General features: G+C 37.3%; 1 protein-coding gene across 1 annotated transcript; it reads left to right on the top strand.

Moving 5' to 3' along the window:
* The first annotated feature begins 71 nt into the window (after positions 1-71).
* Positions 72-7,861, top strand: LOC131791335 (secreted frizzled-related protein 3-like). The gene is made up of 4 exons (XM_059108671.2): positions 72-822; positions 4,534-4,602; positions 5,837-6,190; positions 6,783-7,861. The coding sequence occupies exons 1-4, from the start codon at positions 387-389 to the stop codon at positions 6,809-6,811; spliced, it is 888 nt and encodes a 295-aa protein (XP_058964654.2). The 5' UTR covers positions 72-386; the 3' UTR covers positions 6,812-7,861.
* The last annotated feature ends 5,702 nt before the right edge of the window (positions 7,862-13,563 follow it).

The raw sequence follows: 13,563 nt of genomic DNA, 5'->3' as shown, positions 1-13,563 counted from the left end.
TAAAATTTTGGCGACGCTAGCCTACAAGGTTACATCAAAGCTTAACGCCGTCAACATTCATTAGCAGATCACAGAACACAGTTTGTTCAAACGAGACGGGTCAAGCTTGTTGTTTATAAACACCGCGGAACGTGTTAACTGTCGGCAATTAAGTGCGTGGTCTTACCAAATCGCCCGGTTCAATTAATACTTTGTCCTTCAGGACGTTTTAGAGAGACCTGCTCAACTGGGCGGTGTTGTCCTCTTGCAAGTATTAATAATAGCGAATGATACAATCAATTTCCTTGATAAAGGGGCAAGTGTGCGCTGGGCCAATATAAGTCCATTATTTAAACAGCACGTTGGCCGTGATAATTTAATTTCACAACGAAAGTACAAGCAACAAGATGTATCTTTTGATGGGAACTGTCGTGTTTTGCCTTGATATTGTGATCACATTGGCAGGCCGAACATGTGAGCCCATCAAGATTCCAATTTGCCAGAAACACTTGCCGTACAACATGACAATGTTTCCTAATGCGCTTGAACATCTCACGCAACAATACAGCAGGCAAAGGATTGAGCTATACAGTGACATCGTCGCTATCAACTGTTCGGCTGATGCAGGATTTTTCCTCTGTGCCTATCACCTACCCATCTGTGCACCAGAGTTTAAATCCAGGCCAATTCGTCCGTGCAGATCAGTTTGCAAAAAGGTCATGAGAGAGTGTATGCCTACCATCCGAAAATACAACCGGGAGTGGCCCCCCGACGTCGTTTGTAAGGACCTGCCATCCTATGAAAGCGACGTTTGCATCAAGCCTGAGTCCTTTATTAAATCTGGTAAGTAAAATCAAGGCTGTATTATTTGCTTCTTAATTAAATCGTTCGTCTTAAAAATTCATCAGGATTATTCACTGTTCATTTGCACTAAGAGGTCCACTAAGCGTTTGATCTCGCAAAACGACAAATATACTCCTTTGTCGCCAGCCCTTCGGATTTAAGGGCTTGAAAGGAATGATCATGCAGTTAACGTTAAGAGTCTCAAATTCTTTAAATGTTTATCTAGTGTACAAAGTTACGAAATATGGCGTTGCTTTATTCAAAAATGTTCTTATAAACGGCGACTCACTCTACAGGTCATGGGTTACTTTTTTTTCATGCGCTTCTCTGAAACCGATCTTTAGGCTACTTTTACGCCACGTAAACTGACCCTATATGAGGTTGGTTAAATGAAATTTCAAACATTTGATTGACTGTCAACTTTTGTTGTTTCTGACTGGGTTGGCGGATTTTTCAAAGCTTTAATTAAACTAGATTAACCAAGCCTTGTAACTTTCAATTATCATTCGTCCGTTTCTTTTAATATCCAGCCTGTGAGTTGCTTCTATCCATGAATTAAGATAACCGGGTTTTAATTTGTAAATTCGATTCAAATAAAATATGGCCAAATTAAAAAACTCATAAAATTTAGGAATCGTACAGGCATAGAATCCTATGTCAACACAGCTGACTTTCCTATTAATTCACAGGAAATTACACTTTTCTTGGTGATAAATATTCAAACTACCAAACAAATTTGTGGTCACGTTCCTTTAATTTGCTGTGACTCCAACTTCACGAATACGAAAGAATGCTTGCAGTCTCTTAATCCGAGTGTGATTTATTTGTAGGTAAAGACTTGTCAACCATTCATATCTGTCCATTGATTTTTCTCCGAAGTTTTGGAGTGCATCATTTGACTATGCCTCTCGAGGTCGCGTATGGCTTTCGTAGTTGAAATATTTCTCTATCTTTCTACTTGAATTGTAAACATTTGTGAACATCGTCGATAACAACCAAAAAATTGTCTCTAACGATGGAAAGGTCAAAATTATGTTGTGTTCTTGAATACCAAAACCGTGTCATAAAAAGTTCTAAAAATATTTTCAGTTTCTATTAATAAATTTTTACTTTTGCAGTGATATTAGACTGCTGCATTTAGGTTCAGCAATGTAGTTATTAAGCCAGCAGAGTTTACGAACATATGACTTCTTTTTCAAAAGCCCACAGGAATTGCGTGATGCCTTTAAATCATATCATATTCATTATATCCTTGACATAGCAGCTCTTCAGAAGCTCTCCCTCCCAGAGTTCATAGGGCAGACAGGAAATGATTGAAATCCATTTAAAAAATCTAACACGAAGTTAAGAAACGTGTGAAAGTTTGCTTGCCGATCCCAATATCTGGTAAAGAGTACAATGCGGACAAATAGTTTAGTCTCCTATTCCTTTAAAAACTTAAGACACTGCTATCGAAATCGGAACCAAAGAAGGAAGTTGCAAAAGAATCACAATGTACTAAATGAACGTGTACTACATTTTTAGAACTACTTTTTCCTTTGTTTAGTTTTTTATTAGAGTTAAGCCTAAATATATTCCAAGTTTTTTGCGGGTGCGAGAGGTATTCAAGAGGCCTATCAAGTCTTTCCGCAGGTCCAGTCCAAAACTAATTTACTGAATACTGAAGGATTATTTCGGACACAGCGCGCGAATTCCATACCGTAGGGTTTTATTTTATTCGAACCCTGCCTTTATGGCGAGACCAACTTAAAAATAAATCATGTTACTGTCTGTTTTGAAGTATTTTCTTTGTCTTCTTTCCGTTCAGGAGATTATGTACTGTTAAGTTTTACTTGTAGAGAGAAAGCCTCGTTATGAGTGCCGTTTTCTTTCGATTTTCCGCCAATTCTTTTCGTCCATCAATCTCACTCCAGAATTTTTTCTTTTACTTTGGTGTAACATTGAAAAGATATTACCTCGGCTCTAGAAAATGAAGCCCCTTTCAGAGTAAATTGCCGTAAACCGATTATTACAGTTATTAAAACTTGCCTACAACATTCCTAAAATTTTTGCGATAATTTAATTTGCTTAATAGACTGCACTTATTGGGATGCCTTTTAAAGGAAAACTGTTTAAACGCCGGCCACAGAACATGAAAGAAAACCGAAGTTTATTTTTGGTGAGAAGCCCTCGATAACTTGCTTTATTCTCAACATAGTTAAAGTAAACAACAACAGGCAGTGCATTGGTCTTCATGCGTATTTCTTTTTTACTTCGTCACGCGATTTCGACAGCAAACGCGGTGTTGATTATTGCTTAAGAAAATAAGTAAAATATCGACAGCCACTTGGCTAGAAACACTTTGATTATGCTGATAGGAGCTTTGAAGTTTACGCAAACGCGAAAGGTTCGCCTGAAAGTATTGAGATACACCAAGTCAACCGTATAGTGGAGAGTGCCTCAACCGCAGATTGCGTGTAAAAGATTAGTCAGAGGCTGATCCACAATATTATTTCATTCATATGTTATAAGAGCATTATTACCTAAGTAATATTATTGTCATATTTTAGGGGTTAGTGCGAACGATCTTGAACAAAATCGAGTATTTCGAAATAGATCTGTTTGAAATTTAGATGAGACACCTCGTTGCTAAAACGTAGCTGCGGAATTAGTTACAAAAAAAAATATAATAGCATGCCTCAAGTAAGTGGTATCAATGCTAGAGCTGTAATTGAAGTTGAAATACTCAAGTGGTATTTGGTTTTCTCGACCAATCAAAATGTCGTATAAGGAATATACATATATCAGCTTAGCTCTCAGGTATTGATTAAGAGATAAGTTAATGCTGTGCTAACCCAAAGTGACCAATAACTGATTTCTAAGGGTAGCCATCTTAAGTACCCTGAATTGATTTGTGAAATTGAAGAAAAGATCAAAGATGAGTTGCAGCACACTGTATCAGTGTGTTGATATCATCATAAACCTTAATATGGTATGAAACTATCAGAATCTAATTTTGAAAAAAGACAATTGCAACAACAACAACAACAACAAACAACGCAAAACAAACCGATAGGCACGTAAGCGATGAGATGTTGTACAAGATGACACCTTCACAGTGCTGCGTCGTTCAACGAAAGATTGAAGATGAAATCAACCCGTCCCACCCGTCCCTTCGCTTCCTCTGCAGCTGTGAAATCCTATTTTTCGCCATTGGCGACGGTTTCCTCTCCCCGTTACCTCAGTTCCCGATCGCTGTCGTACACGCCCGCCGTTGTCGTATTTGAGGTCCCATTGTGGACGCGAAGGGAAAAGGGTTGCGTAACTGACTTTCCAGAGAAAGACCATAAAGTAGACTTAACATGAAATCATTCGTTTCGGTAACTTCTCTCTCACTTGAATGAATTTTGAGTCGACATCTCTCAAAAACCGTCTCCGATTTATGACCGTAATGGTCATACGGCGCGACGACGGCGCGACATGGACAATGGCAGCAGTACTTTCCGAAAGGCTTAGGAGAACGATGTTTTAAATAATCGACAAAGTGAGAAAACCTCGAAACATTTGAAATGACTTGATCAGCAATAAAACTCTGTAAACTATGACGCTTCGCTGTTTCTCTTCGGGCCATACATCTTTTGAAATAGAGTCAATTGCTTTTTTTTTTCTTTTGAATCTTGTTGTCTTAAATACAAACTTATCTTTTGATTATCTTCACCGTTTGTCTTGCAGTGTCATCCTGCAGATGCATCAAGCCTCGTGTAAACTACCAGCGGTATAAAAGGAATTCTTACCATTTCAGTAAGTTGTTTTGGTTTGCACTCCTAAGCTGTTGAATTATTTGGCCCGCATGTACGGCACAGGTCTTTGAAACAGTCATTGAAGTATCTAGCGAAAACAATTCAGGGTTTTACGCACAGAATGATACTTGTTATCACACAGATGAGACCGGACCCACTTTTTCATGATATTTCTACTAAAGTGCTACGTTGGAGGCCTCGGTTCAGAATCCGGCTTTATTCGTCCTCACGATCATCGATGTGCATGCATTTTTTTTTTTAACAAAAAGGTTGCAAGGTCAAGTTTAAACGCACGTAAAGAAACTGTGTGAAAGCGTTAACACATATATTACGTGCTTTTTAAATGCTTTACACAGGTCCTTTAAAATGTTTATATAAAATAAATGTGGAAACCATATTAACTCTTTACGTCCTAAGATCAATATGCGTATTCTCCATACTGTTCTCGGTACATTTTTCGAGGTAGTGACATGAAGAATTTGTCCAACAATCAAGAGTATCTTTAGTTGGTGATCATGTCTTTTATTGTCGTAACCTTAATGTGTGGTTCAGGGGTGATATTGTTGGGAAAAACTAGATGATTGTCACTCTTAGGTGTTAAAGGGTTAAAAAAAGAATGAGCCTACATTTACCATCACAGGGGTGTCGGGGTACACGTAGACGTGCGTCTAGTTATCATTAATGAAGATTATTACCATAATCATCATGCATGATATTTATTATTACGATTATGATTATTAAATTTTTTTTTCACAGACATATCCTATAAGCATTCAAATAGGCATACAATTCTATCGCTCTTGTATAGGATTCTCTGATTTACTCATTAATGCCAGTAAGAACAAACGGTTTACTTGCACCGAGTTCTACGAGTGGATAATTGTTTGGGTAATAAGTCGATAAAGCAATCACCAAGAACTTTGGATCTACATCAGTGTAGCCTTTTAATAACGATTTAATGAGGTTAACCGTTAGCCGTAAAATGGCCCAATTAACAAATTTTAACCGCTAGCTGTAGAAAAAAAATAACCGTAAAAAAATTTCTGGTGACAAAGATGTAATGCTGCAAACTATTGGCCGTAAATTGGCCAAAAGTTTAACCTTTACCAGTAAAGGCCATTACCCCATTAAGACCCCCTTTTGTTTTAATAACAAGTCTTTTTTGTTTCCTCGTATGAAAAATTTACGACACAGCATCTAACTGCTACTTTAATTTATGTGCATTCCGTCCACAGTTTTAAAAGTATTCATCACCTCAACTACAGAGAAGGACAATGGCGGAGTAATAGAGGGAAAAATTGAGAGGATCCTACAAAAAAGCTCTATTCACTTGAGGAAGGGAGACTCTATTTACCTGCACAGGAATACCACATGCAACTGTCCACAGGTTCCCAAGGTAGACGCCTCTTTCTTAGTGGCCGGTCACGTGGTTGCTGAACAGCACAAACTCTACTTGTTTCGTGATACGGGTTTGATCGTCCCTTGGGAGAGAGCCTGGGTGGAAAAATTCAGAAAGTGGGAAAGACGTCTAGCAGTGAAAAGTTCTGGACGAAAAAAAAACAGGAGAAACAAAAAGTTGAAAAGAAAAGGTAAGCAGTTTGAGTAAATTCCAATGAATAAAGGGGGTAAGTTTCTAAAGAAAATGTGGTGCAGTTTCGGTGGAAAAGTATAACAGGGTAATTTAGTGTTATCAGCTGAGTTGATATCGTAAATTGGCCACAGGAAAGAGTTTCAAAGCTGACGTTTCGAGCGCAAGCGCTTCTTCATTCGCTCCGAAAAAGGGCCATAAAACGTCAGCTTTGAAACTTTGTGAGTATCTGCATATGCAACACGCGTAACAGAAGTAAATAAATTATTATTACTATTATTACTCTTAACGGTGGCAAATTTACGTTATTAACTGAGTTGCTAATACTAAATTACCCTCTTAAAGTGGTTGATGGCTTCATTGCTAATTCTTGAAGGCAATTTCCCAAAACTTCTTTCAATTGAGGGGAGGTTTATGATGATCTTTTGCTATTTTCTCGAATTACCAATCTAACCTTAAAAAAACGGCAATAGTGAAAAGGTGGCAATGTTTACTCTCAAAATTCTGATAAGTGAAAAAGTGGCCACTGCCACTTTCGACACTATAAGTCGAAAACTAACTTTATTTATTTCTTTTATTCTTTTTTCAAACAGCATTTTCATCCCCAAATCAGGGTCATTAATGGAAGATGAGTTTGATACAAAGTAAACATCTTGAAGTTCGTAGAATTAGACAGGATTACATGAGTCCTTCTTTTTCCATAGAATAATGTCGAGCTCACTGGATTAATCTCAGGGTATGAAGACTGCTAGCGATAAGTTGCAACGGTTCTTAGCGAAGTTTTCGTCCTACGGACGAAAAATCAGTGCTAAGAGATGACGACAACATTGTAAAACGAAACAAATTCAGCACTGAGAGAGGAAAATGATTTTATCGACACAATCAGCAACAAGAAACTTCTAGAATAATACGTAGCACAGATTAATTTTCTAATCGTGTATGGAATACAACACCAGTCGAAATTATCTTCTTGTTTTTAGAGGATCACAGATAGGTAGTTGATTTAAATATTCAATCCTGTTTTTTTTGTACGTTTTTAATAAGAAACAAGGATGTTAAGCTCTGACCCTGCCATAAATGATGATAATCTGGTTAGTTATATCCTCTCCTTAGAACGATTTCATGTGTTTAATATATGAGCGACTTGTGTGTAATTACTTAACAATCTTGTAAAGATTTAACGGTGTTTTGGGAAAAAAATATAATCTTTGATCGGTATCTCAATTTTTTTTTTGTATTCACTTCTGTCAATAGTTTTAAGCATGTAAAAACTGGCTTTTGAGGTTTAAATTGAAAAGAAGACAATCAGGGAAATAATTAGTGTAACGGTAGATCCATTCATCTGTTTTTTTCATGAAGACTTCATAAATACTCAAGACGGTGGACGGTTTCAAAATAATCACAGAAGTGGTGGGCAAATCCACGCACGCCCAACCGTGACACTACCCCATAAAGTTCTCTCATGATTCAATTATATTAAGCGAACGGCAATTTTATAATCTTGGCTCAGCTCTACAAGAGATATCATGTAATGGGTCCTAAAGCATTTCCGAGATAATAAAACTGTAAATATATTTTGTCTGAGGTCACTGGAGAGTCATAAGTGGAACAGAGACAGTGAGGCTCTCCACAGTTATGATATTATCACTGTAATAAAAACTTATCCATGTTAGCATTGAGGTCACGTCATTGATATTGTTTAATGCGTCCGCTGTTCACACCGACTATTTTCGCGATGCATGCTGAACGATGTTGGTGCCGTTCAATAAGTACCTTCATGTTTTAAATAAACACAGTACCTTGTTTTAATTTTTAATACATTATTTTTCGATACCTAACATAATAGTCCAGCAAAGGAAATACCACAGGGTCTTAGAGAAATGTTGGTTTACAATCGTTTCATTCTTTTGCCCCGGAAAGTTTATTAACAACCTTTCCACACAAAACATGGCATGTATTTCCCTTAGAGTAAACCTTAATGAAAAGAATTCGTTTCACGTGTTCGAGAGATTCCAAAATATAGGGCTTCGATCCAAGCACAGCAAACAAATGCAGTCACTTCAATCGAATATAAAATTTGTTGAGTTTTCATGGCCGCCTTAGTCTGACCTTGATGCCTCTCCTAACGCTAACCCTTGGTGGCGAAGAAGGACTCACAGAGGACTCTTTACCTCTACACATCCCATATCTGCAGTAAGGCGAATTGGAACATTGGAGCTTTTTTCCAAACTAAAAACCCAGGCCTGAAAGAACACAACCATATTCAAAGAAAAACAAGAAGAAAAAAACACTCAAGGCAAAAACAAACAAGTAAAACTGCGATACTCAGCGCCCACTATTCACAAGCAAAATCAATCAAAGTCTACATTCAAGTAAGATCCACAATGAGTAGCTAAAGTATAATTAGTAACCTCCCCTTACTAATGGGTCTCACGGGCGAATAAGGTCCATTATTTTTGTGGGTGGTCTACAACCTTCTCGCAACAAATTAAACAGAAATGTTGTGATTCATCTTTAATAAGTTACTTGAAAGTTCCCGCTTTCCCCCAAACAATGTTAAAAAAAATAAATGACCGTTGTTTTTTAATAAATAACACCATGCTGGCAACATGGAGGTGGGGGAGAGGAGGATATGAATGAAAGTTATAAAAAAAATTTAAAAAGTATTAGAGCGTGCCAAGACTTTTGCTTCGCATTTTAGTCATAATAAATAAAGAATTCCGCATAAAACAGAGAATTCAAAATCATTCTCCTTCGCACTGCACGATATGAACAACAGATCTACAGTATAGAACGAAACTGTTGACCTTACCTTGAGCTAGACAACGAACAAAACTCAGCAACGACAAACAGCTGAGGTTACAGTTGAAACAGTGCGTCCTCATTTCAAGAAATCAATTCAGACTTTGGTAAAACCGCGTTCTAAATTGATCTAAATGTGGCCAAAAGTTTTCATTGTACGTCATGCATTCATTTTTTGAACGACTTGAAGAGGGTGATAGACAAAACATTAACCCCTGGTAAGAGAATACAGTTGTTATTCTAATGTCTTAGAGTCGTGTAGAAAAAAAATTGAAAACCCACCCTGTGAAGAGGGTGATAGACAAAACACTAACCCCTGGCACGAGAATACCGTTAATATTCGAATGCTACCAATCCATGGACTACCCAAATGGACCTACTACCTCAACAAAATCCTATTTCAAATGAGCCACGAAATCACTGTTTCCTCTTCCCCCCACTGGCGGCTCTTGAGAAACAAGCGAATACACATCATCTGCTAAAACAAGGTATAAACATTTAATTTATAATCTATTATAATTTTTCTCTTTCCCTGTAAACAGTTTTCTGTTAAGGCTACCAAGATAACTGTAAATTTGCTTTCATTTTCGTCGTCGCTTATCGCGGAGTCTTAGAGTTGTGTAAAAAAAAACCTGAAAAAAAGATATCTCAATCTTTTTATTGTTTAGAACAATGCCATAAGTTAAACTTCAGGTAAATAACCAGCCCCAAGAGAAAATAATGGGACATGATTATTTTCTCTCAGGCTTACCAGCCCTTTGATACTTCTGCGGAACAAACGTGCGAATCATGTTTAAAAGAACCAAACTCGACTTTTTGATGAGGAGAATCATCGTTGCTTCTTTAGCTCGAGATTATTTATAAATACAGATAGATACATCGCTTGGAAAGTGTTTAATTAGGCAAAAGCATCAGCTTCCCTGTCTGACTTTACGATCGAAGTTCTATGGTGTTCCTCGATTTAGTTATATAAACAGAAAGTCGTAGGGTGTGAATGGTTTTTGCGATTCTGTTATTCCTTCGTCTGCGTTTGTAGCCTGTGATAAAAAGAGTTTGCCAAAAATTCAATCTGAAAAAAAGTTTCCCTTTCCTAAGATTCTTCCGATTTTAATTAAACCCTATCATAAGACTTATACTAAATTACGACTCTACGATATGATTAAAATGATCGATCTTTAATAATTTGGATCGATCTACAACATTCCTTAGATGCACAAAACACGGACAAAGCTCTTTTACTTAGAAAAACTTAGACGTGGGATGTTTGACTTAGTGTATCAAAGGCTATTTCACTCTTGTTGTTTTGCATGTTCTAAGCTTACTTTGCACGCATATTTTTATTTAACTTTTCTTTTGAGTTTTCTGGCTGAAATATTACAAGATTGTTAACCTCGTACATACAAAATGTCTCCAGATTGAAAGGATAATAGAAATCAGTCCTTAAAGTGTTTGCGAGGATAAAGCTTAGACTTTGTCTCTGTTTTTTTTGACATCGTGACCAAAGTTTCAAGGATATCATAATTTACCCAACATTTTTGAATGTGGAATATTTGAATTTATGACCAAGGTCTCAATTCGAAAAACGAAAAGCTTTCTAATCTTATTTTCCCAAAGCGCATTTTTGAAGTGATCAAGTTGTTCCTCATTGCTTCCACAAGAAATGAATTAAAGAATGCTTACTTCAACCCGCTGACATGCTGGTGATTGTCTCCTCACACCCTCTCGTTCTCTGGGTAATCGTAGTTTCTTACTTCCTTCACTTTTAGTCATCCCTGATTAGATCCAGAAAGTCTTGACATTGAAAAAATTCGCTCAATGCCTCTTATTCTAAGATGGCATCCATTTCCCACAATCGTATCGCCCTTGATTTGAGTTCCTGATGAACGAATTCACAAAGCTGTGGTGAATAAATTGCTGCTTAGCCAAGACCTCGGGAACATTTTTTCACTTTAGCCACCATAGCATTAACTAGACGCAGTTTTTCAGCAGTGTAAATTATTTCACTGGGTTACATAGGGTCAGGGACCTGAACTTACTCCGCTGACAAAAATTTTTTTTCAAGAAGACATCTTCTACGAGTTGGTGAACAGTGTACACTGAAAAAAAGGTGAAAAAAATGATAATAGCGGATGAAAAACAGAAAAATGAAAAAATTTACCTTTGAACTTGATACGACACTATACAACTTAAATTCATTTGAGCTTCCTAACACGATGAACGCTGTACGAGTTAGTAGAGAGCTAACTAGAGCATGAATTTCAGTCACGGGCAACGCCAAACGGGAATTAAAGGTGAACTCTGCCTCTCCAGTAACCCTTAGAAATATCCTCTATTATAAAATCAAATAATTCCCGTGTTCACACTTTATGCAAATATTTACGTTTGATGAAAAAACTACTTAGAGATGACAGTAACAAATTTGATTCTTGAACTTTCATCGTTTACCATAAACGTCATTCTTATCCTCGCTAGTAACATCTAATACCATATTACGCAACATCAAATATGATATCAAACAGAAGCATTTGCTTGGGAATCTCGCTATCATTTTATTATAAAATTTGGTTCTGTTGTTGTATTTCGTATGAGCATTAAACAACGTGCACCGTTGAAGGTCCGTGTAGGTATCACAGGCCGTGCATCCACGAAGTGGAAAAAAGCGGTACCTCTGATACTGACTCAGTAAAAATTTTGGTCTGGTTACAGCACCGCTTTAACAGGATAGTTATGAATTTGTTAGGCTTATTACGTCTACAAGATCAGGTTTTGATACAGACTACTTTTGTGGTTGATTTTGTGCAATATCACATGCCTTTCCCATCGTTGCGTCACGAAAATCAGCTTTTAACTACGATTTTACTTGGACTTCTAATCAGTTTACTTCAGGGAAAGGATAAGTGCATGGCTGATCTTACAGATACTAATGGATTTGACGATGGTTTCGTTTGTTTACCATTGCGCAATTCTCGGTTAAAAATCAGTGAACTAGGATGACGCAATGTTAGACTTTACTATGACTTCGCTGGTCGCATGGCAAAATTGGTGAGGCTTCACCTTAAAGGTTCTTTCTGTAATCTGATAGTCTTACCTTGAAAGCTTCACTTTTGATGCTATCGCAGTTGCCCGGCATGAATATTTGTTAATAGAATTCGCATCGTTCAAACCTCAACAAAATTTGGCGACATCGTCTTATACACCCCTTGTGATCTTAATCGCGTACAAACATACTTCTTTAATAATCCATTTCAGTCTAATCAGCAACGACTTTCTGATTTACGTGATAAGTGTAAAACATTCCTTCAGAGGTTATTTGATAATTGGCGGTAAAAACTTAAAGAATAAATCGCAATTTTTCAGAAAAGTTTTTTTCCGGTGGGCTAATTGCCAGGATTAAGGAAGCACATCTAGCATGGAGCTTTTAGACACCAGTCCCGTACTTTAAGGTGATATCTAAACAAACCAAAGAATCTCTCGTTTTGTTGACTAAAATTAATGCAAGTCACAAAATTGCGCAGGAAGGGAGTTTTACTCTGAGTACGAGTGATAAGAGTGAACAGAGAGCTGTGCATACTTTGCGAGATTATTTTGATCAATAATCTTATATTGAGAAGATCTGCGGGAGTTTCCTGCTAGAAGAGTTGGAATGCTCCGTTGATTGAATTTGAAGTAATCTGTTGTCAGTTCTCATCTTAGTTAGTCTAAAATTAGCCCAATATCCTGTGTTACCTTCTCCACTTCAACGATAAGTATTGAACTTTGCGCCTCTCATAAGAACAGAAAAACAGATGTAGGTCACGATACATCATACAATTTATCAGAAATAGTCTAAAGAAAAAGATTGCCGCGAGGTAACCATCGTGAAAACAACAAGGACTGATATTTCCCCTTAAAAGACGGAAGTGTTAGTTACAGTTAAAGTTTGTACGTGCATATCACTATGGTAACGGACATTTGAAAGCAGAGATGTATATCATGACACTGAAACCACAAAAAAACCGCTAGTCGCTACTCAAGGAGGCTAACAGTGAGCAGGAAAGTAAAATTCTTTCCGTTTCCGTTCGCTTGAACACGTCTCTAAGTTCCCCTATCGTTTGTCGAAAGACTGTGTTCGAGGTTTTTTCATTCGTAAACAAAGAAGATAAAGAAATGTCTCAAGTACATTCTATGAGAAGATATTAAAAAAGAGCAGAAATTCTAGTCAAAGCTTTGTATCTTATTCGGGCTTTGTTGGTGTCCTTTCTGTAGAGCTCGTGTAATGAGTGACGATAAAAATGATCATTGAAAACAGGAAATTAGTTATTATAAGCACCTGCTATCGTTAGACAGACCAATCTTGTTGCCTGGCATTTTATGTGACTCATACCCGAGACTGCAATTTTCACAGTCCATGATCAAATCAAAGAACCGGGGAATCAGTAACCAAATAAGCTCCTAAAAAAACGATGCATCTGGAGCATTTCATACAAATTATTAGCCCTCGGGGTCTAATTTCGTCGTCGGCGGCTTTTAAAGATTGCAAGTGCCTCTTCGGATCCGGAAAGATGGATTTCACGAAAGAAAATACACTAGATA

This window comes from Pocillopora verrucosa, chromosome 3, assembly GCF_036669915.1.
Source record: "Pocillopora verrucosa isolate sample1 chromosome 3, ASM3666991v2, whole genome shotgun sequence".
Lineage (NCBI taxonomy): Eukaryota > Metazoa > Cnidaria > Anthozoa > Scleractinia > Pocilloporidae > Pocillopora > Pocillopora verrucosa.
The sequence above is the reverse complement of the archived record's forward strand: the minus strand, read 5'-3'. Positions and strand labels throughout refer to the sequence as shown.

What these genes read in the sequence shown, in the direction of transcription:
- LOC131791335 (XM_059108671.2), top strand. Translation starts at nt 387, where the DNA reads ATGTATCTTTTGATGGGAACTGTCGTGTTTTGCCTTGATATTGTGATC. An exon ending in TGAGTCCTTTATTAAATCTG is followed by an intron (nt 823 to 4,533) that starts GTAAGTAAAATC and finishes TTTGTCTTGCAG; the next exon opens with TGTCATCCTGCAGATGCATC. An exon ending in AAGGAATTCTTACCATTTCA is followed by an intron (nt 4,603 to 5,836) that starts GTAAGTTGTTTT and finishes TTCCGTCCACAG; the next exon opens with TTTTAAAAGTATTCATCACC.